The following is a 23,107-nucleotide window of genomic DNA, read 5'->3' as shown; positions in this document are numbered from 1 at the left end:
CTTTTCAAGTAATCTGTCAGAAATTGTACAAAAGCTTGCATGTGTTCCACTCAACATTGCTTTTGCTCCTCACATCCCTTCGCCAGCAGCTTTTCATTTTATTGTTTCAGTTTCTACTACTTTATACTATTGGGAAGGGAAAAAAAAACCACAGGACTAGTTAGATGGGCAGTTAATGCACCTTCCAGAAACCAGCCTGTGGATCTTCACACTGGCAATGGTCATCAACCCCACCAGGCCTGACAGTTTAGAGAACCCAACATAAACAGGCAGCCTGCGTTGCTAGAGCCAGCCATTTCTGACAGCCTTTACAAGGGCATAAACACTGCCTGCCTACAGTCCCCTTGTATTTGAAACGTAGGACAAACATTTTCCTGAAATGTAAATAACTGACATCGCGACTGCTGAAGGAGAAGGCTGAAAAATATACCTGAAAATTGCAAAAAGTAAATGTTGCCTGGCACTAAGCAATGAATGGTCACCAAGAGAGCACTTCTGAAAGAAGCTGTAAGTATGAGCGTTTTCAAAACTATTATTCATACATCTTTCACTTAAATAGCTTTCCTAAGAAAAGCATATTTCTCTCCCTGAAATCCGTTCTCAATATGAGCACTATCCCCAATTAGAAAGAATAAACATCTTGAAACGTAGCCTACTGAAAAGCCGCTATGTCCAGATACGTGTGAAGACAGACGATAAATAAATGCAAGCACCGTGTCTGTGTCCCCATTTGTTGTAAGCCACCTCTTCAGTTCAATAGCTCAATTTTAGTTCCATGCTTCGATGACCTAATTTGCAGCATTACTTACTGGGATTTCTACAGCACTTAGGGAGCCTGAATGAAATCCTCAAAACAGCACAAAATCACTAATTTTATAAAATCAGACCCAGCAAAACTTTGTTGGAGCTGAAGTTCACACACATTTGCTTCAGTTGAGGTGTTTATGAAACCTCTGAACTCCTCTTGCAGTTCCCCCCTCAGAAGTGCATCTGTAGGGTCTTGGTCGAATCTCTTAGTTAAAGGAATAGTGGAAAATGTGTTGTGATGTTACATCAGCAGATCACAAAGACCATCTGAGCAACAGTCACCTCTGACCCAGGGCAGGTCCACAGCCCCAGAAATAAATACAGGTCCTTTCAAAATTATTTTTTTCATAATAACAGTCAGTAAAGCCCACCTCTACACACTGAAGAAAAAAATGATAGAAGCATTAGTAACTTAATACTGTGTCTGTGGTCACAATAACAGGAACACACAGATTTGAATCTACTGGTTTCCGAAATCTCCATTACAGGACATTTTGGTACGAGTGTCCATGTCCAACTTGAGCAGTTGATGCTGGTTCCCCGGCACACCTGAAACATAGGTGAATATCTAGAGGATACGTCAATGCAAAAACCCTTCAGTTTACACGAAGCACCAACTCTTCCTGCTGAGATCACTTGGCCCCAAGTGCATAACCTGCTCCTGTCCTGGAAGGCACACAGAAGCCTCACCACAGTAACCATGCAGAATGTTCTTGTATTGTGGGAGAAGTTCCCAAGTGAGAAAAAGTGTGATTCATTACTATGAAACACAACAGATGAAGACTAATTCCAAAAAGGAGTTGTTAGTCTGACTCAAATGCACCCAGAGGCAGCACTGCCTGGGACAGGGCCAGCAATCTCTCACATGTGGCTTTGAGATCGAAGTTTGCATAAATAGTAAATAACTAATCCTTACCATTTAATGTGTGCTTTTGCACAGCCAATCAATTTCTAATGAAGAATTTTTTCCTTCTCTTGAAAAATTTCATGGTATTTCATTTTCTTATTTACTGTTTTCAACAGCAGCTCAGCATTTTATTTCACTAATTGTAAAACAAATCTTTATTTCCCTGGTGAGACTGTATAAACACGTTTTTCTCAGTCAGTGCACACTAATGACAAAAGAAAACTTCAGTGTTTCAGAGTATGACTGAAAAGCGTTTTTTTTTTTTTTAAATCAATTTTATTTTACAATACTTGTGATAAGTTCTTCCGAGTCTGAAGAATTTCTAGTAAGTGGCAAGGATCTATTGTAGTGAACTCTGTCCTCCCTTCGGGCAATTCTTTATTCAACCCAGGCCATTAGCAAGGGTAAATCAATGTTATCAGCTCACACACACTGACAGCTTGTGTGGTTCCTACTCCCTCATTCCTCCCCCTACATTATGCTATATTTCTGTGCTCTCCAGGGAAATTCAATTAACAGTGTTGGTCTCCTCCTCTCCGTCAATGACTGACACCATCAAGGTTCCGTTCGCCGCCCACTGACATGTAAGATGTGTCTGCTGATTTCTCGACTCACAAGTTAACAGGAGAATTACTATCCACTTCTATAAATGACTGCATATGATCTGTGCCGTAAACACAGCGACAGCTATTGCAATCAATCTTTCCTGACCTTATTGATTAGGACACTCAGATATAATAAGAATTCTCCAGTGATAGAGTAACGATTTGGGGGGTAAAAATCCAAATCAACAAGAAAATAATGCATGCCTATCATCAAATTTATCTTTTATTCCCTGGCTGCAGGCTCAACAAGCAGTAATACGTTATGAACAATTGACAATTAACAGTGAGCTGCAATTCATGCCTCATTTAAGAGTCTTGGGAAACTCCTGATGAAAGGCTGCGTACAACACCGCATTCCAACAATCTATGTTTATGATTGTAATACATATAATGATTTTGATATCATCATAAATAGATACATCTTTCTATATTCCTCACGCAACACCATTTCCATATTTTGGAATAAATAATAATTGAGGTTTTCAGTAAGTAACATGAGCACTGCAAAACGTAATGAACGTAGTCATAGCCTTATTTAAAAAGGGTTGTTAGGCCAGATCTGTTCTTTCAGTTAAATCATAAACTGACAACAAATGGCAACTTCTGTGTCACTGTTAGCCTGTGAATGAGCACAGAGATCTCCCGGGCACTCTCAGCTGCCATTCCTCTCATAGATGAAGCACAAGCTATTTAAGCTGCAAGAAGTGAAAACAGAAGAAGTGGCAACTAACCAGCGTGTGTTGCAGCAAAATTCAAAATACCTTTAATATACCACAGCAAACGCTGTTCTAATCAGTGCAAGAAGAACAGCACTGGCCTTGGAATTAGAAAGCTGAAAGTTTTCTGCTGTCTCCTTTGGTTGCAACCGAGGGGACAAATGGCACAGGATAAACTGAGGATAAGCACTTGTTTATCAGCTTTCCTTTATTCCTCAGTGCAACTCCAGTTATTAACATAGGTCAGCATGTGTTACAGCCGAACTGGGAAATAAACACCACATACTTCATCTTGAAGAAATGTGACTTTTGCATCACGTGTACGTTTTCATTGTGGTCTCTACTCTCCAGTGTATGTAAAATAAAGGATTATTTATCACAACCTAACACAACAAAGTTACACTTCGTTATATCCATCACAGAAATTGTCAAACTTCAATCAACTTTCCTGCTTTCACAAATACAAAATCACTTACCTGGTCTCACAAAATTAGTGACTGAAATTCTATTTAAATATGGCAGTTTTCTAAAATATTAGGGAATACAAGTGGAAAACAATCCCTGTCAAATCAATTTGTTTAAATGTTGTTTACTTGTGGCAAAAGCACAGACCTAAAGTTACCGACAGTTCTGAAATAACCAGATTAGAGATTCCATATAACCAGATTAGAAATCTCATTCAACCCCGTTGCTATTTGAAGTTAAACCCCAATATTCACCTTCTAGATTTGAGTGGAACACATCTATCTACTGAAAATCAGCATGACTTTGAGGGGAATAAAAAGAGAAAGGAAAAATGCACTGTTTTTCACTCCGAAGCCTCCCTGTCATTATTTTAAACATTTAAACAAAAATATTGAACTGTGAGCCATTAGCTGCTATTAACCCAGGAAGCATCAATATGTAAGAAGGAACCCTATTTCTAGCATTGTATCATAGCCTGTTCATCTAGGCAGTTTAGCTCTCTTCAGGAGAACTCCTTTCAGATATTCTCTGAAACCTGAAAGCTTCTCCTCTAATATTCAATACGCGTTTAAAACTTTCATGAAGCTAGACTTACATCTGTTTATAGATTAATTGTAAGTTATATAGGGATAGCCACAATACCTCTTTTTCCAGAATGCGAGAGATCTCTCCTAAAGTCCTGTCCAGAGCAGAAACCTTGTTGTTTCCCAGCGAACAGCTATCGTGCATCTGCAGGTGCTTTAAAAGGTCTTTTGCTAATCTCTGTAACCTTCAATATCAACAGAAAACAGAGGGCAGTTAAAGCAAAAAGTCTCCAAACTGCGTGAACTTACATCTTTGTAATTCAATTCTTCTAACTGAATTTCAACAAAACAACAATGAAAACCATTGTAAAAATGTTATCACCTACACTGAAATGCAACCAAAATGCACAACACAGCACGGAGGTACTGTCAGCTTTGAGTCTCTAAGACCTTTCACTACCAACTTATTCAGAGGAATAGCACCAAAGTAGTGCGAACAGTATGGCCCTGTTATCCCTCCACAGTTTGTCCTACTTGCTTTTGTCGTGTTCATTTTCAATATGCTTTGTTCTCCTTCTCTTCCATCTCTCAGTTCTTTCCACTCACTTAGCTGAGCAGTTCACTCTTGAGATGAGTAAGGGAAACAGAATAGCAGACTACTTGGCTAAATTCTTATGGGCATCATAAAAGAAATTGCTCTTCAGGGTTATTTGGATAAGGGAAAAGTAGTGACTTTGCAGGCTACCTCAGAAAGGGCATTTTATTAATGAGGGTCAGTAATGAAGCCAAAATGCAGAGGAACGAGAGATGTAGATACACATGGGTTAGGACTCATTTCAATTCTGCACATTTACCTCTGGGCTATTCACCTATGCTCTCTTGCTAGGTAGGGAGGGGAGAAAATGCAGTTTCAAGGCACCACTGCTCAGATCCTAAAGCCTGAAATAAAGCAGTCAAAGCTCACTCGCAGCATATCCTTTGTCCTGAATGCACCACCAGTAACCAGCTCACATGTAGATTTCCACATCTGTAGATACATTAGAGGCTGGTGATAAAAATGCTAAGCAGGGTCCCCTACCTCGGGGCTGTGAGAAGCACTGAGGAAGTATCATTCAGTACTTCCATGTTTTTGCGAGTCTGCAATCTCTTCTGATGAGACAGAAAAGTTATTTCAACTATATCAGGCATCTGCATACAAAACACGTAAGGTTGATCAAGGCACCACTCAGAAGGACTCAAATGAAAAAAAAATAATCACATTACATTGCCACTTTCACTGAAATGTTCCCTTTCCCTTTAGTTTGAAAAGATCCTTCATACGTATCAGAATACTTGTTATCTTGTCACATGTGCTCATGTATCATTGTGATAACTAAGAAATACTTAATGATGAGTCTCATAGAAGCTCACGTTAGAAAAGTGGCAATGTATATACTCTTGCCAAAGAATACTTTGCTAATTTCTCAAGCATTTCACTTCTCTCCAAATAAAGATACTATGTTATATCAACTTCTTCTTCTAGAATGATTTTCACTTGCAGAATTGGCGCTTTTGAGCACTAATAACAAACTATGTAATTAGTAGAACATCCCTTCTTTCCAGATGCTACTTTCAATTTTTCTCTGATCCAGACACCAAGATTTGTTTACAGTGCAAGAGCAAAAGATCTAGATTTCTTAGATGATTCGATGTGTACATTTTTGAAAGCCCATCTCATCAATGAAGTAAAACTGAGTATGTTCTTGATGATTCCTTTACTGAAAAAATTTTACCAAAAGAAACTTTGGAAATGCGTTTTCAGCATCATGCAGTAAGAGACATGAAGAATAAGATTTTCAGTTCAGTAACATTAAAGAGTTACTTCTTACATCCTCACATCACGCTGTATGTTGGTCTTCTACCAAGAAAGACCAAGTATGCTACGTGACCATATGAAGAAGAGAAGAGGAAATTAAAAAAAAAACAACTCCTTCCATTGTGTGAGCCTTGGAGAACTTAATTTAATATTCTTTGCACTGTCCTCTTGGAAGCATCACAGAAAAATAATTTTATTTAGAACTGTGTCAAAGAACTAGAAATCTATGCAAGATGACTTTTGCTCGGATATGGAATTCATCATTCCTATGAACAAACCCAAAAAAGAGAACCCCGGTATGCATGGTAAATGAATATGGTGCAGCACTGACACTTGCTTCAGCAACTGTGTGGAAATATTGCTGAGTCGAAATCCAAACATTTCAAAACAATGATTTAATCTTCATTCCAGCCCAGAATATGCATTCCTCCAAGGCTTACTATTCCATACAGGGTACAATAAATAACTGAAAATTTACTGGATTAAATAAAATACATAAATGTCTTTATCTAAAGATATTTACATCTCACTAATTAAAATTTTAGTATTGCTCACAAAGAGATAACTCAGAATGTAGAAGAAATATCAAAAAGGACATAAGGCACTGATTGGTATTGGAATGATACCATAATGTAAACTCTTAATGTATTTGTATTTGCTGAAGATGCTATTTATTATCTGGTCTTTTTGCACCACAAATCAGAAAATGAGGGATAGTCAAATTAATAGTTTATATAGCAAATGTATATGTAAAATTGAAAAAAATGTATTGTGCAAATTAAGAATTGGTTTGGTCTTAGTGTGGTCTAAATATTTCTAGCAGATTTAATACATTTTATAGACTAAAGAATAAGGAGCTGCCAGTGTTTATAGGCCGTATTTCATCTTCATACACAAATCCTTGAAATAGTAACATCAATACATTTCAGCACTTCCACATTTGAACCCATGATTTCTTGGCTGTATTCTCAACGTATGTACAGAAGGATTATGTGCGAGGCAGAGAACTAGATTCTGGGCAGCTCCTGCACAGGAAGAGCGGTTATTCCTCCTGCGTGCTCCGGCCGAGGGCAGTCAGATGCCAGCCGGACACACAGCCCCAATTCTTGTCCATGCAGCCCATGTCTGGAGAGAACTGAGAAAGTCTGTGCAAGTTCCTGCCCCAAACAGAGAGTTATGCTGTATCCTCTTAAGGCAGCATACAGCCCTGCACTATTCTGCACTAACGCTGCAGTAAAATTAAATATACTCGATGTCACACCTGGCACATTCCAACTGCTCCAGGATGTAGTGGAAAACACCACGCTACAAATCAACACAGCTAGATATTGAATACCTAAATAAGCAGCTTCCCACACCTTTAGTTTTGGAAATGGAAGCGCTCTGAAAGCTGCTGAAAATTTGCTATGAAGAGTATTTTCTAAATTAATTTACTTGATTTGCAATAAAACTGATCCAGCAATTCTCTGAAAAGAAAACCTACTGTCCATACAATCATGAAGTTGGCATTTACCTCTGCTTAAAATTTAACTGAATTTTGTTTTATTTACACTTCAGCTCTTCTACAGTTTACACAGCTGTTTGAAGTTTGCACAAGTATTTCCCTAGTAATCAGTATCTTGCTATCTTAGTATAGTATTTTGTAATTGGCCAAACGGGAAACTAGCCTGCTACTCCAAGCAAACCCACAAGGTACGTTTGTCTTGTGAACACACTGAGACACCAGACAAATGAATAAGAAAGAACTGTATCATTAGAGACATTCAGCACTGAGCCTCTCCAAGAACAAACTTCACGTTACATTCCCATCTTTCCCCTGCTGACACGTAGAGGAAATAACTTTTCACTTCCTGACTCTCATCTTTCTGTGCTGCAGTCCTTCCTCAGAATAGTCCCTCTCATTTCCATACTATCTGAAGTTGTAACTTTACACAGTTTGAGAGAGAAGGAATTGAAAAAGCATGTGAAAAAAAAAATCAGTTTCATACATGAGAGGAGAGAGTGGCTACAGCATTAAACTCAGGGTGTTACATTTTTATTTACTTATTTAAAGTTTTCCTGCAATCCCTTTAGGCATATGACAATCTCTCATTACCTTACTTCAGTGCATGTATTAAACGATGACAGTGACACTTTCCCCACCTGCAGACTGCCTTGACACTGAACCATAAGGCCTTTGGATTACAAGAAAATGCAAGCAACACTCTTACTTTGCAAACTTTTTCCTTCCCTTTTAAAAACCTGCTCTGATGGGCACCAAACAGAAGGAGCCAGCACCAACTCACACTCTGAGAGGCGACTTCACAGGCTGGATGCTGAACTGCACTCAGATCAGCTCCCAGAGAACCCAAATTAATACTACAGATACAGAAGTCCAGTGGTTTTTATAAAACGACTTAAGTGCCACCGATGACCAACCAGTTAATAACAGATGAGAAAGGCCAGGAAGCAGCAGACAGGCTATTCCCAACTGAGAAGGAACACAGTCCTTCCACTGGAAAGAACTTTCTGCAGGAACTGTTCAGAGAGCAAAACAGCTTGCAAGTAAAGCAGCGTTTGGATCTGTTCCCGCCCCCCACTTAAAGAGGCATTGTTTTAGACAGATTCTAAAAATAAAATAATAAACAAACATCTGTTTCAACCATCTTCTAAAAGTGTTTCTAGAACAGGACACCACTGAGAGACCCTGACCATCCCACTCATGAATCACTCAGCTTCAATACTCAAACTGGGAAAGGTACACACACTATGCCTAACAAAGCAGGATAAACACCATCCTCTTTTTGGTATTTGTATTATCAGGGTAAGGTTTAGAAAGCACCTGAATCAGTGCTTTGAGTGAATTTTTATAAACCTGCAAATCATAAGCTAGCAAGAACTACAGAAACAATCTGTGAGCTGCAGCAGGAAACCAGCGCTCTCATAATATTAAGGTGGCTTAATCTTGAAGGTGATCTGAAAAGGCTTTTTACCTGCCAAAGACTAATTCTGGGTTCTGTCTTTCTTCTTTAACAACTGCCATCAGATAAGAAAATGCATTCCATAAATGGTTTTAGTGTTTATGAAGACATAACTGGAGGCAGGGGGGTTAAAAAATGTGGCATAAGCAAGGAAGCATAGACGAAAGTTGTATTTAATTATTTCAATCTAAAATTTACTTGCTTCTCTTAAAGTGAATAAACAAATCTACCAATTGTGTCACATTTTAAATTGAATATTTAAAAATGCTTTTTTTCTTTTTCAAATTCCACAGCCAACTGTTATGAGGTATCGCTCTGTTCATAACTATATTTCCACCTAAATTTAATTACCTCAAACCTTCCTTCCAAACAAACAAGATGCACCGGCATTTGTTTTGTCACAACCCACTCAGCATTCTCAGTTTTTTACCCCCTTCGTTCCGGGCCATGACTTCTCCCATTGACTTTCATAGAATCATAGAATGGCCTGAGTTGAAAAGGACCTCAAGGATCATCGAGTCTCAACCCCCCTGCTGAGTGCAGGGTCGCCAACCACTAGACCAGGCTGCCCAGAGCCACGTCCAGCCTGGCCTTGAATGCCTCCAGGGACTTTGCAGTTCTACTAAGAGCACATGCTGGATATCTGCTACGAATTCTGGCATTGGCAGGGACTTGTGCTCTCTCAGCCAGGTACAGTAGCAGTTAATATTGGCTCATAGTAGTACACTGTGTTCTAGCTAAAAGACAAGAGTCTAACTATTTCATGGCTTCTCAATGCAATCACATTTTAGTGGAGATCTACTATTGTTTCTTTGTTTCAGCTAATTCTTCTTGCTACCGTTCTTGGCCTGTTAAAAAAACATTTTTTTTCCCTGTATGAATTTGTTTCTCCATGTAAACAGATAAAGTCTGGGCTGAAACTCAAACCTCATAAAATCTCGTCCTTTCATCCTATCCCTTATAGAATGAGATAAAACTACCCTATCATAATTCCACTTTATATTATATATCGTGTAAAGTAAACAGATTTTAAGAGTGATAAACTGGGCTTCTGTTCAATTTGTAGATGGTCCTCTATTTCTTATAAAGTTAGCTCAGACTTGAGTTACCATCTCTACTCCCTTGACTTCAAAGAAGATTGCAAATATTTGAGCCACGATGATCAGTAGAAGTGAGTAATTTTAAAAGCAACAAAGAGTTTAGATGGAACTAGCTGCTAGATAACTAGTTTTGCACACAAAGACTACAAAAGATCTCCTAGCTCTGTGATTAAAGCGAGCTACACAGCGGCCACATTAGTTTACTTCAAACAGGGCAATACCCTCACACAGATGCTGGTGCAACACCAGGCACACAGTGCTACAAACAGCCAAGACTTTGACCATCTGGATCTACTGGTGATCCTGCTGTACCTTCCCTAGGATCACTACTTTGAAAGAGCTTGTAACTCCAGTCTCAAAGGGCCCATACTCAGAACAAGGCCAGAGTTATAAACATCCTAAGAATATGTAAGACAGTGCCTACTTACCTTAGTGATTCATTCAGAGGCAGGATATATCTAGCCATGTAATTTTCAAAAAATGTAAAAAATGTAAAAAATGAAATGAAGAACAACAGAAATGACCACAACATATGCTATGGTTGGAGAATGCTGCAAGAAATTACTGCATGGGAATGTGTGCTCAGAGTGCAACACGCAGATTAAGACCTTAGTTGTAACTAGACTTCAGATTCCGTAGTTCTGATTTTTTAGGTTAGGTCAGAATAATTGTGACATTAGTTTCAAAATAGATAAATCAATCTGCTGACTGATGAAGAAAAAAATTAAGCAGCAGCAAAAGCAAGGATCCATAAATGTATTTTAAACCTCCCACACTACACCACCTACTCCATATTGAGACCACACAGGAAAGCAGATGAGGGTGCTTGTTTACGCTCCAGGAGCAGAGGCAACGGAGGAGGGAAATAAGAAATTTGATGAAACAGAAGATTCTGCCTGAGAGTACACTAACATGCCATTAGGAGAAATTAAAACTGAAAAATTCAGGGTCAGCCAAGAGATAACAAAAACAAAAAAATCCATCACATCTGCCTGAGTTTCTGTTGCACTGCATTTGAGACCACTGACCAAAGTGCATCACTGATGACAATCAGATGTCAGAAAGAAACTAACAAGGAAAACCTCATCACTACTTTCAGTTATTTAAACACTCCACATTTCTGCCGACCACTAGACCTTAATTTTTTTATTTTCTGGTAGCAGAGAAAAGCAAAACACAGAAGCTACAAATCTACAAGTCCTATCTGCCATGAAGTTAATCTTGAAAATTGAAGTGCTGATAATTGAGAAATGAAGCCAACAGAACCTTCTTCCCCAGTGTGTTTATGCAGGTGTGCCATCTGGTGGAGATGTTTCATTTTCCTATGTCAAACCTCAGTGATGGATTTTTATTATTTTAAAACACATATCGAGATTCAGTGGCAGGTTTTCAAACTATTGAAAAGACTATGTGAAAGATACTGCCTACAGATCAGCTATACAAACAACCAAGGAACCCCAATAACAAGGATCTGAAGACCTCAAACAATAGTAACTTCTAAAAAAAATGCTACCTTCAAGTGTATTGGCTATTTATCACTGATGGAAGCAACCACAAAACATACACAATCTGGTACAAGTTATAGTTGAAAACAAATATCCCCAACTGGGAAAGTTAAATGTAATCTTAGGATGAAGGAATTTGAAGCCAGCTGTTAAGACACTACAGTCTCTTGACCAACCTTCAACAGGCTTCTAGAGAACACTTGTAGGAGTGCTGTACCACCCTCCCTCTACCCTAACGAAGAACTGTAAAATAGATGCCTGAGGAAAATTAAGAATGGGGCAAGCATACATAATCCTCTCTACTAATCCTTTTCTTGCCCCTGTTTTCATCTAAGGAATCTTGTGAGATGGATTTCATTTCCTTGAACTACTGTGCATGCAAGATAACCTGCTAGCACAATTTTGTCAAGGAGTTCGGTCCAACTCCTTACATACAGCACTAAGAACCACTAATCATCACTCCATGCTCCCTCATTCTGGCCCTAGGGAGGACAGCACACGATCAATCACCATCATTCTTTTCCACACTTTTTATGACCTTGCCCAACCCTGTGACAAAGCTCCTGTCTAACTTCCTCCCACCATCACATTTTTCTCCAGCATGAGAAGTACTAGCTTACTTAGTCCTTAGTAAGAAGTTATATCAGAAGTTACTCAATTTACTTCATTGCCCACTGTGAACCTTTAACAGTTCTAGAATCCTTTTTTGGATGAAGAACCAGAAATGCATGTAGCATTCAAAAGACGTAGATGATCCAGACATCTGTACTTTCTTTGTCCTGCTTTTGTTTCTAAGTGTTTTAACAAAGGATTTACTTTAGCTGCTCTTAGTGCTCTTACACCTGAGCTAGTATTTTCCTGGAACTATCCATCACTTCTGTAAGTTCAAAGCCCATGAGTTCATACGTGAAGATAACACTGACTTCCACCTCCTCTTGACATCTGTGTAGCACTTAGTGTACACTGAATCTTACCTGCCATTTTACTGCTTTGTCACTGTCCCTCTTAGAAACTATCATTCAGTATCAGCTCCTGTCCCTACTGCTCTGAATACATTTGTACAGCAGTCAAAACTTTGTCACCTCACTGCTTGTCCTCTGTTGCAAATCACAAGTGAACACGTTGAACATCATAGAACTGTGGAACTCTAGGGGCACCCTCCCCACTTGGCAAGGACTGGCCATGTACTCCACTTCTCAGTTTTTAAGCTGATTCCCACTTACACTACAGCTATATGGATTCTTTTAAAGCCTCTGGTGTGAGATCCTGTCAAAAACCTTTTGGAATCAAAACACTATGTCATTCAACAAGCAGTTTTAACGGGAGCAGACAGAAAAAGCTGACTAATTTCCAGTTTCAAACTAAGTAGGAAAAATTTATCAGTGATAATTGCTTGTATTAATCTTACCATCCTCTGCTTTCATCTGTGCCTTGAGCGAGACAATAAAAGACGTTCTTTACAAAGCTCAATGACAGATTAAGACATCTGTGCATTAAAATATCTGTGGGTTCCCCATATGAACCTTTGTTTCTGATCAAAGGGAGGCAACACATAAGCTATACAGTTTTTTAATTCCAGAATTTTCACAATTTATCTTGAAGTACAAAGCTGGAATCTTCTTGCTTCCAGGCAAGAAACAGATAAGCTTATGTTCTCTTTTTAGTGCATCTTACATGGTTTAATACATACAATGATTTCAGAAAAAAAGGCATTTGTAAGGTCTGACCTTTTGTGTTAGGAACTGATCCGTAATTCAAGATGACAGTGCACCCTGCACTGAGCAGGAACCTTACCACACCTGCTCCACCAGAGATTTCAGAAACGTTTCTGCTACAGAAAGAAAAAAATCTAAAAAAAGTTAAATACTTACTTGGCTTTAAATGGGGAATCAGAGACTGTATTTTTTCCTTCCATCAAACTCTCATATTCCTTTGCCCTGGAGGAAAAAATATTAATCATTTATCAACTGTTGTCTAAAGGCGTACAGTATGCAATACCAGCTAACATGCAATACCAGCTAATACCAGATAATTCTAACCTTTGCATTTTATTTCTGTTTCATAGTAGGTTATGCCATTTCTGACTATTCTGCTTTGTCCTAATCCGTTCAGATGTTTAACTACCGGCTACTAATACTTTATATTATCTTAGTATAACATCAGTACACAAATGGTGGACCTAATTGACTTTCAAAATGGTGACAAATGTTACAAGCCAAGTAGATGATAACAGGCAAAGAACTGTAGTAGCATTTCTCATTGTAAAACTACCTCATTCATTTGATGAAAAGGTTAGTAGCTCGGATAGGTGGTGCATATCATAAGATTACAACACAGACATAATATAAATATTTTATTTACAAATATAGAAGTATTTTTAATGAAATTAACTACTCTGTGACATTATGAATCTTGCTAAGCATACAGCATAGAATGTAAATACTACCACTAACAGCTGTCGGAAATAAAAATAAGACTTCTAAACACATACCTATTTAGATGCTTGCAAGTATTATTTATACTGGCCATATGTGAAGGAGCAGGAAGACAGAGACAAGACTACTTTTTCACCACCTGTTTTGACTGCAGCCAGTCTAAATTAGCAGGTGAAAATTATCATTAACTCATCAACCAGTATGAGATTTGCAGTGGTAATCCTGTCATTTCCTAACATTTACTAATTTCCAGATTTCCTAACATTTGCCTGTCCCCAAAGGAAAGCCAAACCACGCACTACAGTGCTACAGAAAAATTCTCAGAGACAGAGCCCTGTGAAGATATATCCAGACAGCAGTAAAAGCATCTGGCTGTTAAAAAAAACATGCAGTCTGTTAAAATTCTCTCTCACGTGCTAAAGGAAGACCTCAAAGATGTAACAGATCAGTAGGGACTCCAGGGAGACGTGCTGCTCCAGTCTCGTGACGTTCTGTTCTCCGATGAACAAGTAACACGCCAGTCATGGCTAGAAAGCCATTCACAAGTGAGAGCTTTGGGAAGCTGTACACACAGCTGAGCTTCAAGCATGCTGGACTAAACCCTTGATTAGATATGTGATCCGTCTCTATCAGTAGTGCCTGCAGGAAGCCCCAAAGGAAGGTGCCAAAAGTCCCTCAGGACAGAAGCAGAAAACATCTGCCTCAGGGAAACTTTCACCCATAGAAACAGTGCTTTGCATTACTTTTCAAGGTATTCTGAATATTGACTGCTGACACTTGGTATTCTATTATTAGAATAGAAAGATCCTACTGTTTGTTCCTCAAGCGTAAGATTTCGACGATGGATTCCAATGGGAAATGTGTTTATTGCTGCACTGCCAAAAACAATTCAGTAAAGATTTAATTCCTACCTTTTCCAAAGCCTTCATTACTATCTTATTACTTCATTTGCTACCTTAATAGGTCTTTTCTCATATCTTCCTAAAATAAACAGCCCCACTCTTTTAAACTTCTCTTCATGATAGCTTTTTTTTTTTAAATTGTTCTTGTAATCTTTTCCTGTACTGTTCTGCTCAAGGTCCTTTGAACTACATGAGACAATTTTTAAGTTATTAGAAATCATCATAACATGGCAACATGAAATTTTGATTTTGATTGAAAATACAACTGCTAAAGGTCTTTACTAATCTGTAAGTAACACTTTTTCCTTCTAGAGTTTAGATATCACTTAAAATCTGGAAGTTTCATAAACAGTTCATTATTTCCTCTCAGATACATATATTCCACATTTCTTTATATTTTTCTTCACCCAAGTGGATTATGTTTTCCAAAGCTACTAAGATTTTCCCTCAGCTTGCTTAACCTAAACAACTTGTGCCACATACAAATACTGTTACATTAGTACACGTTCTGATTTGTGGATCATTAATAAAGCTATTAATCACAACTGAATTTAGTATTAAACATGAAGGTGAGATTCCCTTATTAACCTTTTGCCTTCTTCGCTGTCTCTTAGCCAGAAACAACATATTTTAGCTTTGAGTTTTGTACAGATGAGTCAGTCAAACATGAATAATCACCCAAAATATCTATTACTAAATGAACATGACTAGAGTGCTTTAAATTCATTGCAAAGCACATCTCGGCTGTGTGTACTTCCTCCTTGGTAACTACAGCTGTGTTGCTGGAGGTTAGCTTTCATCAGGCCTGTTTGCCATGTGGGCCCTGAAGTATTCTCACAGCAGCACACGCGTGTTAAACAGAGATAATTTATTTAGCCATATATCAGGTGTTACTACAGCACCAGTTTAACAGCGAAGGGTTATAAATATTATTAATAAGACTAACAAAACTTCTCAACATATCTAATAACCCACTGATCACAATTTGTCCCCTCATTCACCTTTGCCCTTCATAGCTTTCATATTGTTATATTGATTTAGGAGCGAGGAGCTCAGGAGAGCAACAGGAACCTATTTTAATGCAGTTACTTATTTCTTTCACTTAAAATACCGTAGCTTCCTAGAAACTGAATGTGTAATTTCAACTCTTCAAATATAGGACAATTTGGTACCATTCCTTCTTATTTTCCAGATAAGAGGAATAGTTGCAAAGACATGCTAAAACACAGCATATAGATAACCGATCTCATTAAATTAATTACTGGAGACTTCATGTATTGCATTTCTGTTTTGAGTTGAATTTCTAACTCCCAGCTACGTGGTGGTATCACTGTCCAGATCATTGGGAAGAAACATAGCAGACAGACCCTAAATATTTCACTTAGCATTTCATATCATAACTCTAAGATTATTACTTTAATTGCTTTCACAACCATAGAATCATAGAACATTCCAAAATAGAACAGGCTCACAGGGATCATCGAGTCCAACTTCTGTCTCCACACAGGACCACCTAAAATTCCAACTCTATATCTGGAACCTTGGCAGCTTGGAGCCATGTCCACTGCCCCCTGGGGCAAAGCCTTTCCCTAACCCCCACCTGCCCCTCCCCGACACAGCTCCATGCCATTACCTCAGGCCTCCGCTCTGGGCTGAACAAACAGTGGGACCTCAGACACTCCTCACATTTTCCCCTATATCCTTTACGATCTCCACAGCCCTCCTTTGGACACCCACTATTAGTTTTATGTCCTTATATTGTGGCGCCCAAAACTGCAGACAGTGCTTGAGGTGAGGCCGTAGCAGTGCAACATAACATACAATAATCCTCTACATTTTACGTTTATGGAGAACCTCCCCACCTCACCATTAACAAGATTACAAGTTGGGACATCCAGGTGGTAGTTGTCATTACCACACCTATCACTCAACTGTAGAAGACGACCAAGTTTTGCATGGCTAAAATTCATCTCCTAAATGGGTTTTTCCCCCCCCCCATCAATTTTTTGTTTGAAAGTCCTTAGAACAACTTTTGTTTCCTTCTACCACAAGACATCTTTATTAGCAAGCCTTCTGGGTTAACACTAGAAGTTCTATGGTGAAATTGTGAATTTATCTTTCATTACCTTCATGGACAGCAATCTCAAAACAATGTTTAGTCACCCTTTTTTTTTTTAATACACTCAACTAAAACCAAGTGTGCATTTCATGTCTTTCCAATTCAACTCCTCCTAGATTTTCACGCTTCCACTATTTTTCATTAGTATATCACTTTTGTAAAAATGATGCCCCCATTAGTCTACTTTAATTAGAATTTTTGATGACATCTATGCTGACTCACCCAGCAGTCTGAAACATCAGAATTCAAGATGTTCTGAAAAACCTTTTCACCAATTAGTGCCAATGACAAACTATTATTTCATATATTACCTTTAGCTCTGACAAACCTTAGACTAAGTTCAGCAGAATGAGCTCTTGGGAAAGGACTAAAATCAGACCTGGTAACTGCATTAATTGAACAGGTAATATGAATAAAAACCCATCCTGTCCAATCAGGAGCCTGGGAGAATCTGTTACCCAATCTCAGTGTCTTCCTATGTGATATTCAGACAGCGGATTTGCTCATCCACAGTACAACAAGAAGAAACAATTAAAAAAACTGTAAAATTGTCTTTTTGAAGATTAATGTGCCATTATCATTATTATTAACACTATTATAAGCTAATACAACACCTCATTTTTACTGTGGATGTAAAAGTGTATTCACATGTTTTTCTCTAATCTGCAACCCTTTTTAATTAAAATCGTTTTCTTTGCCTTGTTCTATTTCACCATCTGAGAAGTATTTTTTAAGAGATAAACGTAAAAATGTGTTATAACATTAAGTATTAACTTCAGCCAGGATCTATTCAGCTATCAAGACTGACACTGCAGTTCATGATATAATGCCATCTTGCATATCTTACCGATCTGGAGATGTCACTTTTTCAGCTAATAACAAATTGCAAGTTTAACAACTCACTTTCCATTTTAAGATATTTTAATCTTTCTTTTTGTTGTGACAGGCAACAAAAAAAATGATTAAATTTAGTCATGAGGTTTGACACCACAGCAGGCTGACTTCTATTTGTTGATTACTATTGATTTTCTTTGATACTTCATTTAAAAATCAATAGCCCGAAAGAAAAATAGGCAAGGTTTACACAAATTTAAACATGCTATTGTATGCTAGAAGAGGCTACAGTTTTGGCAGGGCACTGGCATCCAATTATGAGAAAAGCTCTTAACAGGTGAAACCAAGGGCTCCAGATCGATATTCAGTTTTCTTTCTCAATCAGAGAAAGTGGCCATAAATTAGGCTCATCCGTATTATTTTCAGGACACACTCAAAGCAAATAATTTAAATTTGGTTTCAGCCTTCCGTGGCACTTGTAGTAAAGGACAAAAAGTAAAGTTCAGAGCAAAATTAAAAAAAAAAAAAGCAAACAAAAAACCCAAATAAAAAACCAAACCAAAACAAAGAAAGCTTGTACTACCTGGAGTTCATCCGTGCTTTTAACTTTTTGGCTTTCTTTTTAGTTTTTTGCTTCTCCTCTCCATCTTTTACTGGTTCTACAGGAACAGAAGTCTCAACCACAATATCCACAATGTACTTTTTTAATGACAGGTGCTCCTGCAGAAAATATTGAAATAATATTTAATCTTACTGTGTATTACGCAGCTGACAGATTATCTTCCCAGAAAACCACAGTGGAAAATATTTTTAAAATGTCAAGAAAAGGAATAAAATTTTTAAAATAAATGTTAGTTTAAATATTAGCTGCATTCCCTCTGTTTACATTCTAGAAAAATAACCTGAGTAAATATACTTGAGAGAATCACTAGCTAACCACAAAAAAAATGGAGTGAAAACACCTAAAAGACCAGGGAGGAAGTGGGGCTTAAGAAAAAAACGATAAACTGAAAAACACACATTTATCTCACTACTAGTTATATATTCTCCAAGACTAAAGTCTTTACATGCAGAAAAACTGGATAAGAAAAGCCTGTCTTAAGATTAGAAAAAAGTACCTGGCTGAGGATAACCACATTCCTCAAACTGATAAATTACTTTCTTCAATTACTCATTCATAGCTATTCAAATAAAATGACATATAACTTCAAAACACTTCTACTGCTTTAAATTATGTGGGCTGCTCCGAAAGTAATGCCTCCTGTCTTAGTATGCTTGTCCACAATGTCAGAGGCGGATGTTGGTGGCATGGCAGTAGAGGGTGAATCTTGATTCCAATATAGTGTTACACGTTGTTGCTGTGTGACAGATGGCAGCAGAGGGGCACTCTGACAGAATGGTGTCTGACATGGAAGCATGGATGAAATAAAGGTGTGTCACTGAATTCCTATATGTGGAAAAAATGGCACCCGTTACCATTCACTGACACTTGCTGAACGTTTATGAAGACCAAACAGTGGATGTCAGCACAGCGAGGAGTGGGCAGTGCCTTTCAGCAGTGGAAAAAGCGATGTGAAAGTCACGCCATGTTCCAGATGGCCATGCAGATTTTTACAAGCAGGGCATGCAAGCTCTTGTTCATTGCCGCCAAAAACACACAGCTAAAGGTGGTCCCTATGTTGAAAACTAGTATTTTGTAGCTGAGAATTTGCTTTATCAAATACTGTTGTTGCGTTTTTTTTGTATCTCTTCATGTTTTCATTAAAATAAATGGGAGATGTTACTTTCGGAGCAACTGATGTATTTTACATCACTACTGAAGTTGTAACTATCAGTTAACTGAAAGAGCCCTTCACTTACTGAAAAGTGAAACTAACTGAGGCAAAATAAAACGTGAAGCTATAATTCAAAGGAAAATCTCTATTGCTAAGAAAAGTCCCACATACTCAAGAGGTCACTACAGGTTTTATACAGCTAAAACGATTTATCCTGCAAACAGTAAGAGACATGATGCTACATGCTAATTACACAACCAAAGCGTATTTTGACACAAAATTAGACAATTCAGAATATCTAACTACTTAATCTGGTCCTAAAAGGTTTCCAAGAACACTCATTGCGTGGTTTAGAATGGAGAATTATTTTTCAATTATTATTTTTCCCCTCCAACAGGATGTGTGCCTGTCCTGGAACTTGTTCTTTTTTCTATTCTACTTCTTTTGCTCCTTTCCTATAACACATAGTCCAGAAAACACAAAGGATTCAACCACCAGGAAATAGATTATTTCACACCAGAGACAGCAAGTACATCATGGGTATAACAAAAAGAAATGGAAGAATAACTGATAAAAAAAGTAAAGCAGAATAAATGTTGTCCCTCATGCTCAAGAAACAATTAGCTAACATATACGAAGCCCAAGCTAACATTCCCTTCCTTCTCCAAGTTGCCTTTTACAGCTACGTGAAACCAATGCCCAGCCCTATCAATGTAACTCACTACATTAAATGAAACAGCATTATTTTTCCCTTCTCATTAGCAGATTTACATTTAGGTAAAGTATTGGTAAAATCTCTGATCTCCACAGAAGCTAAGTTTTAATTACAGTCCAGGTTTTACTTAACGACATTCAAGAAAAGTCCATGTCACTACAGCATGTGATTTTAAATACACATTTTGTTCTGAGCTTTTCAAGAAGATGTTATTAAAAAAGCTGTTTCCTCACATACTACATCACCACAATGCACTGTCCATAATTTGCATTGACACATGCTACCCAAGAAGGAAGTGCGGATGCCCGCTGCGCACAGTACTTTTCTCAGTTCTCTCAAGCCAAAAATTTATATCAGGTTCATTTTTACAAATAAGCAAATAGTTCAATGCCAGTTATTAGAGCATACTTACTACATTTTTAATATAGGGAGGCTTCTCTTATGTTTGTTTCCTAACACAATACTGAACACAATATGAAGTCACCATTGCTTATTAGGATGATTTATTCTTCAAAATGATTAGTGCCACAATGAGAAGCTATTATTCCTCTTTATTTATTATTTATATCCAGCTCATTTTTGCCTCCTCACAGAGAGCCATCCCTCAACATCTACTTAAGTAGCAGTTGCTGGCTTTTCCTTTTTTTTTTGTCATAAGGCTCAAACACTCAAGGAAATCAACAGTCTCAAGTTTTTAAACGTTAAGAAAATAGAGGACTCCCTTCTCAGAGCAAGCTACCAAACTTAAGGGTACTTAGCTGCAAGTATTTAGAGGGAGCTCCCTTATTTTAATAACAATTATCTGATGGGATTGATGCATACACCCCCATATACACCAGTATTGCTTCGCAATAACAGTATTGTTATTTCCCATTAGTTTACATGCATCACACAGTATAAATGACATGAACTAAAAATTATCAGGGACAAAAAAATTTAGAGGACTACTATTTGAATAAATGTTCTACATTCTTGTTCAATGAAACTTTTTTTTGCTTCCACCAGACCTTCGAACTATTTGCAACATCCTTCAAAGTGACAGCAAGAGCAAAAGGAAGGAAGCACTGCCCTTTGAAATGGACACCACACTAGAAACAGGGCAGAACATCTTCATTCAGGTGCAGTCAACCTGCTGTCCTCATGCTACATGAAGGCAACTGCAAACCATGACCCAACTTTGGACAGGTAGCAACGAGGAGCGAGACAAAGACTGGTGCCCCCTGTGCAGACACTCAGCTCTTTTTCCCAGTCTGATCTGGGATTTAACAGAAGACTTAATGGGAGCTGCAGGGTTCAACAAGCACATTCATTTGTCAGCCTCTGGGGGCCGAAAGAAGTCCTGCTGTCAATGGCATGAAGGATGGTTACAAACAGTTTTGTTCACGTGAACTCAAGCACTTTCACGAGGATATTTCTCAGAGTTCTCAGCTTTCAAGTGTGGCAGTTTGGATTAATATCAGACTTCCTAGTTACAGCTCATTCAAGGAAGACTAGAGTAATAACATCTTGTGTCACAAAACCCATCACTTTCTGAATGTGTAGATCAAAGAGTAGGACCATCACTGCAGGAAGATCACCGCTCAGGTGTGAAACAAGAATAACTAAAAGCTCAGTATCCAGTGACAATTTAAGCCCGGGAAGATGGCTGCTGCCATCATGCTTCAGAGCAGGGCAAAAATGTTTAATCCTATGGATTATTAAGCTCCTAACAGTTATATGAAAAAAAAAAAAAACAAGCCAAAAACCAAAGGCTTTTAATCCACTGAGCCATGCTGAAGAACTGCGTCCAATCCTTCAAATAATTAAGTTCCTAACTAATTTTACTTGCACAACCATTGGTTAGAGAGGTTAACATAACAAAGAAGTAATTGCTCTTAGTGTATCAAAGAGAGTCAAGCCAGTATGCTGCTTAGACAGCAAACTTATTTCACCTCCTGGATGCTTTTATTTAAGCAATAATTTCATCACTGAATTTCAGTTTTTTTCCTCATTTCCAATAAAGGTAATGCAGAGTAACTGGGTAATCTATTCACTTCTACCTGAGAGCCTTTTTACATTTTTTTACAGTTATTACTATACAAGTACATGCTACACACATTAAGACCAATTTATCCTCTCCATAGAGGCATTCTGGGGTTTGGTTTCAGGACAGAGTGAAGATGCATTACTGACCTGATTCTGCACTATACTGAGCATGTTCTGACAGAGAATTACTCCAAACCCTCAGATGCTAGTAAACCATCAGATCTCTAGAGACTTAGGCCACTGCAAATGCAAAGCATGAAGTAAAGGCAGTTCTCTAATGAAAGCTTACTACTAAGATGCGTATTGTTACCTACCAAAAAATGTTATTTTCATTGTAATTTCTCAGTTTCTATACCAGCAACCTCAATTCTAATTGGGCAAATTCTCAAAAGCTTTGTTTTAAGAGTGATGTAGAAGATACGACTAAACCAACAAAAATATTAACACTTTTTTAAAATCCCAGGATTACAATAGAGCCAGCTGTGATAGTCATTAAGCATCAGACTTCTGCCACCATTTTTCATTCTTGATAACTCATGCTCTAATTTGCAAAATTGAGATCATTATATGGAAAAACAAGGTATTAACTTTCATGAAAGTGGTAGAATCTATGCCACAAAGAGCAGTTAGTACAATTAGCTGTGCACTGCTATGTACAGCTGCAAAAGAGGAAAACGGGAACTGAATGTCAATATATTTGTTCATGATCATCTATACATTCCTCTATGTACTCTTGTATGGTGATGGTTCAGTAATGCAATTGAGCAGAAATACTCCTGCTATTTCCCTCCAGTGTTATTTACATGCATTCACTTCAATAAAAGCTTACTTTTAAAAAATCCCTGGGTATACTGTACC

The 23,107-nt window shown here is 38.0% G+C and overlaps 1 protein-coding gene across 5 annotated transcripts in view; it reads right to left on the bottom strand.

Annotated features, from left to right (window-relative positions):
* SCAPER (S-phase cyclin A associated protein in the ER) overlaps window positions 1-23,107 on the bottom strand; it is a 151,994-nt gene that overhangs the window by 67,886 nt on the left and 61,001 nt on the right. For all 5 annotated transcript variants that reach the window (XM_021407002.1, XM_021407001.1, XM_021407003.1 and 2 more), the window contains exons 20-22: window positions 18,318-18,454; window positions 13,316-13,381; window positions 4,143-4,269 (exon numbers count right to left, since the gene is read on the bottom strand). In XM_021407002.1, the coding sequence (XP_021262677.1) occupies window positions 4,143-4,269; window positions 13,316-13,381; window positions 18,318-18,454 (330 nt within the window). The remainder of the gene's footprint in view (window positions 1-4,142; window positions 4,270-13,315; window positions 13,382-18,317; window positions 18,455-23,107) is intronic.

This window comes from Numida meleagris, chromosome 9 (genome assembly GCF_002078875.1).
Source record: "Numida meleagris isolate 19003 breed g44 Domestic line chromosome 9, NumMel1.0, whole genome shotgun sequence".
NCBI lineage: Eukaryota > Metazoa > Chordata > Aves > Galliformes > Numididae > Numida > Numida meleagris.
The sequence above is the reverse complement of the archived record's forward strand: the minus strand, read 5'-3'. Positions and strand labels throughout refer to the sequence as shown.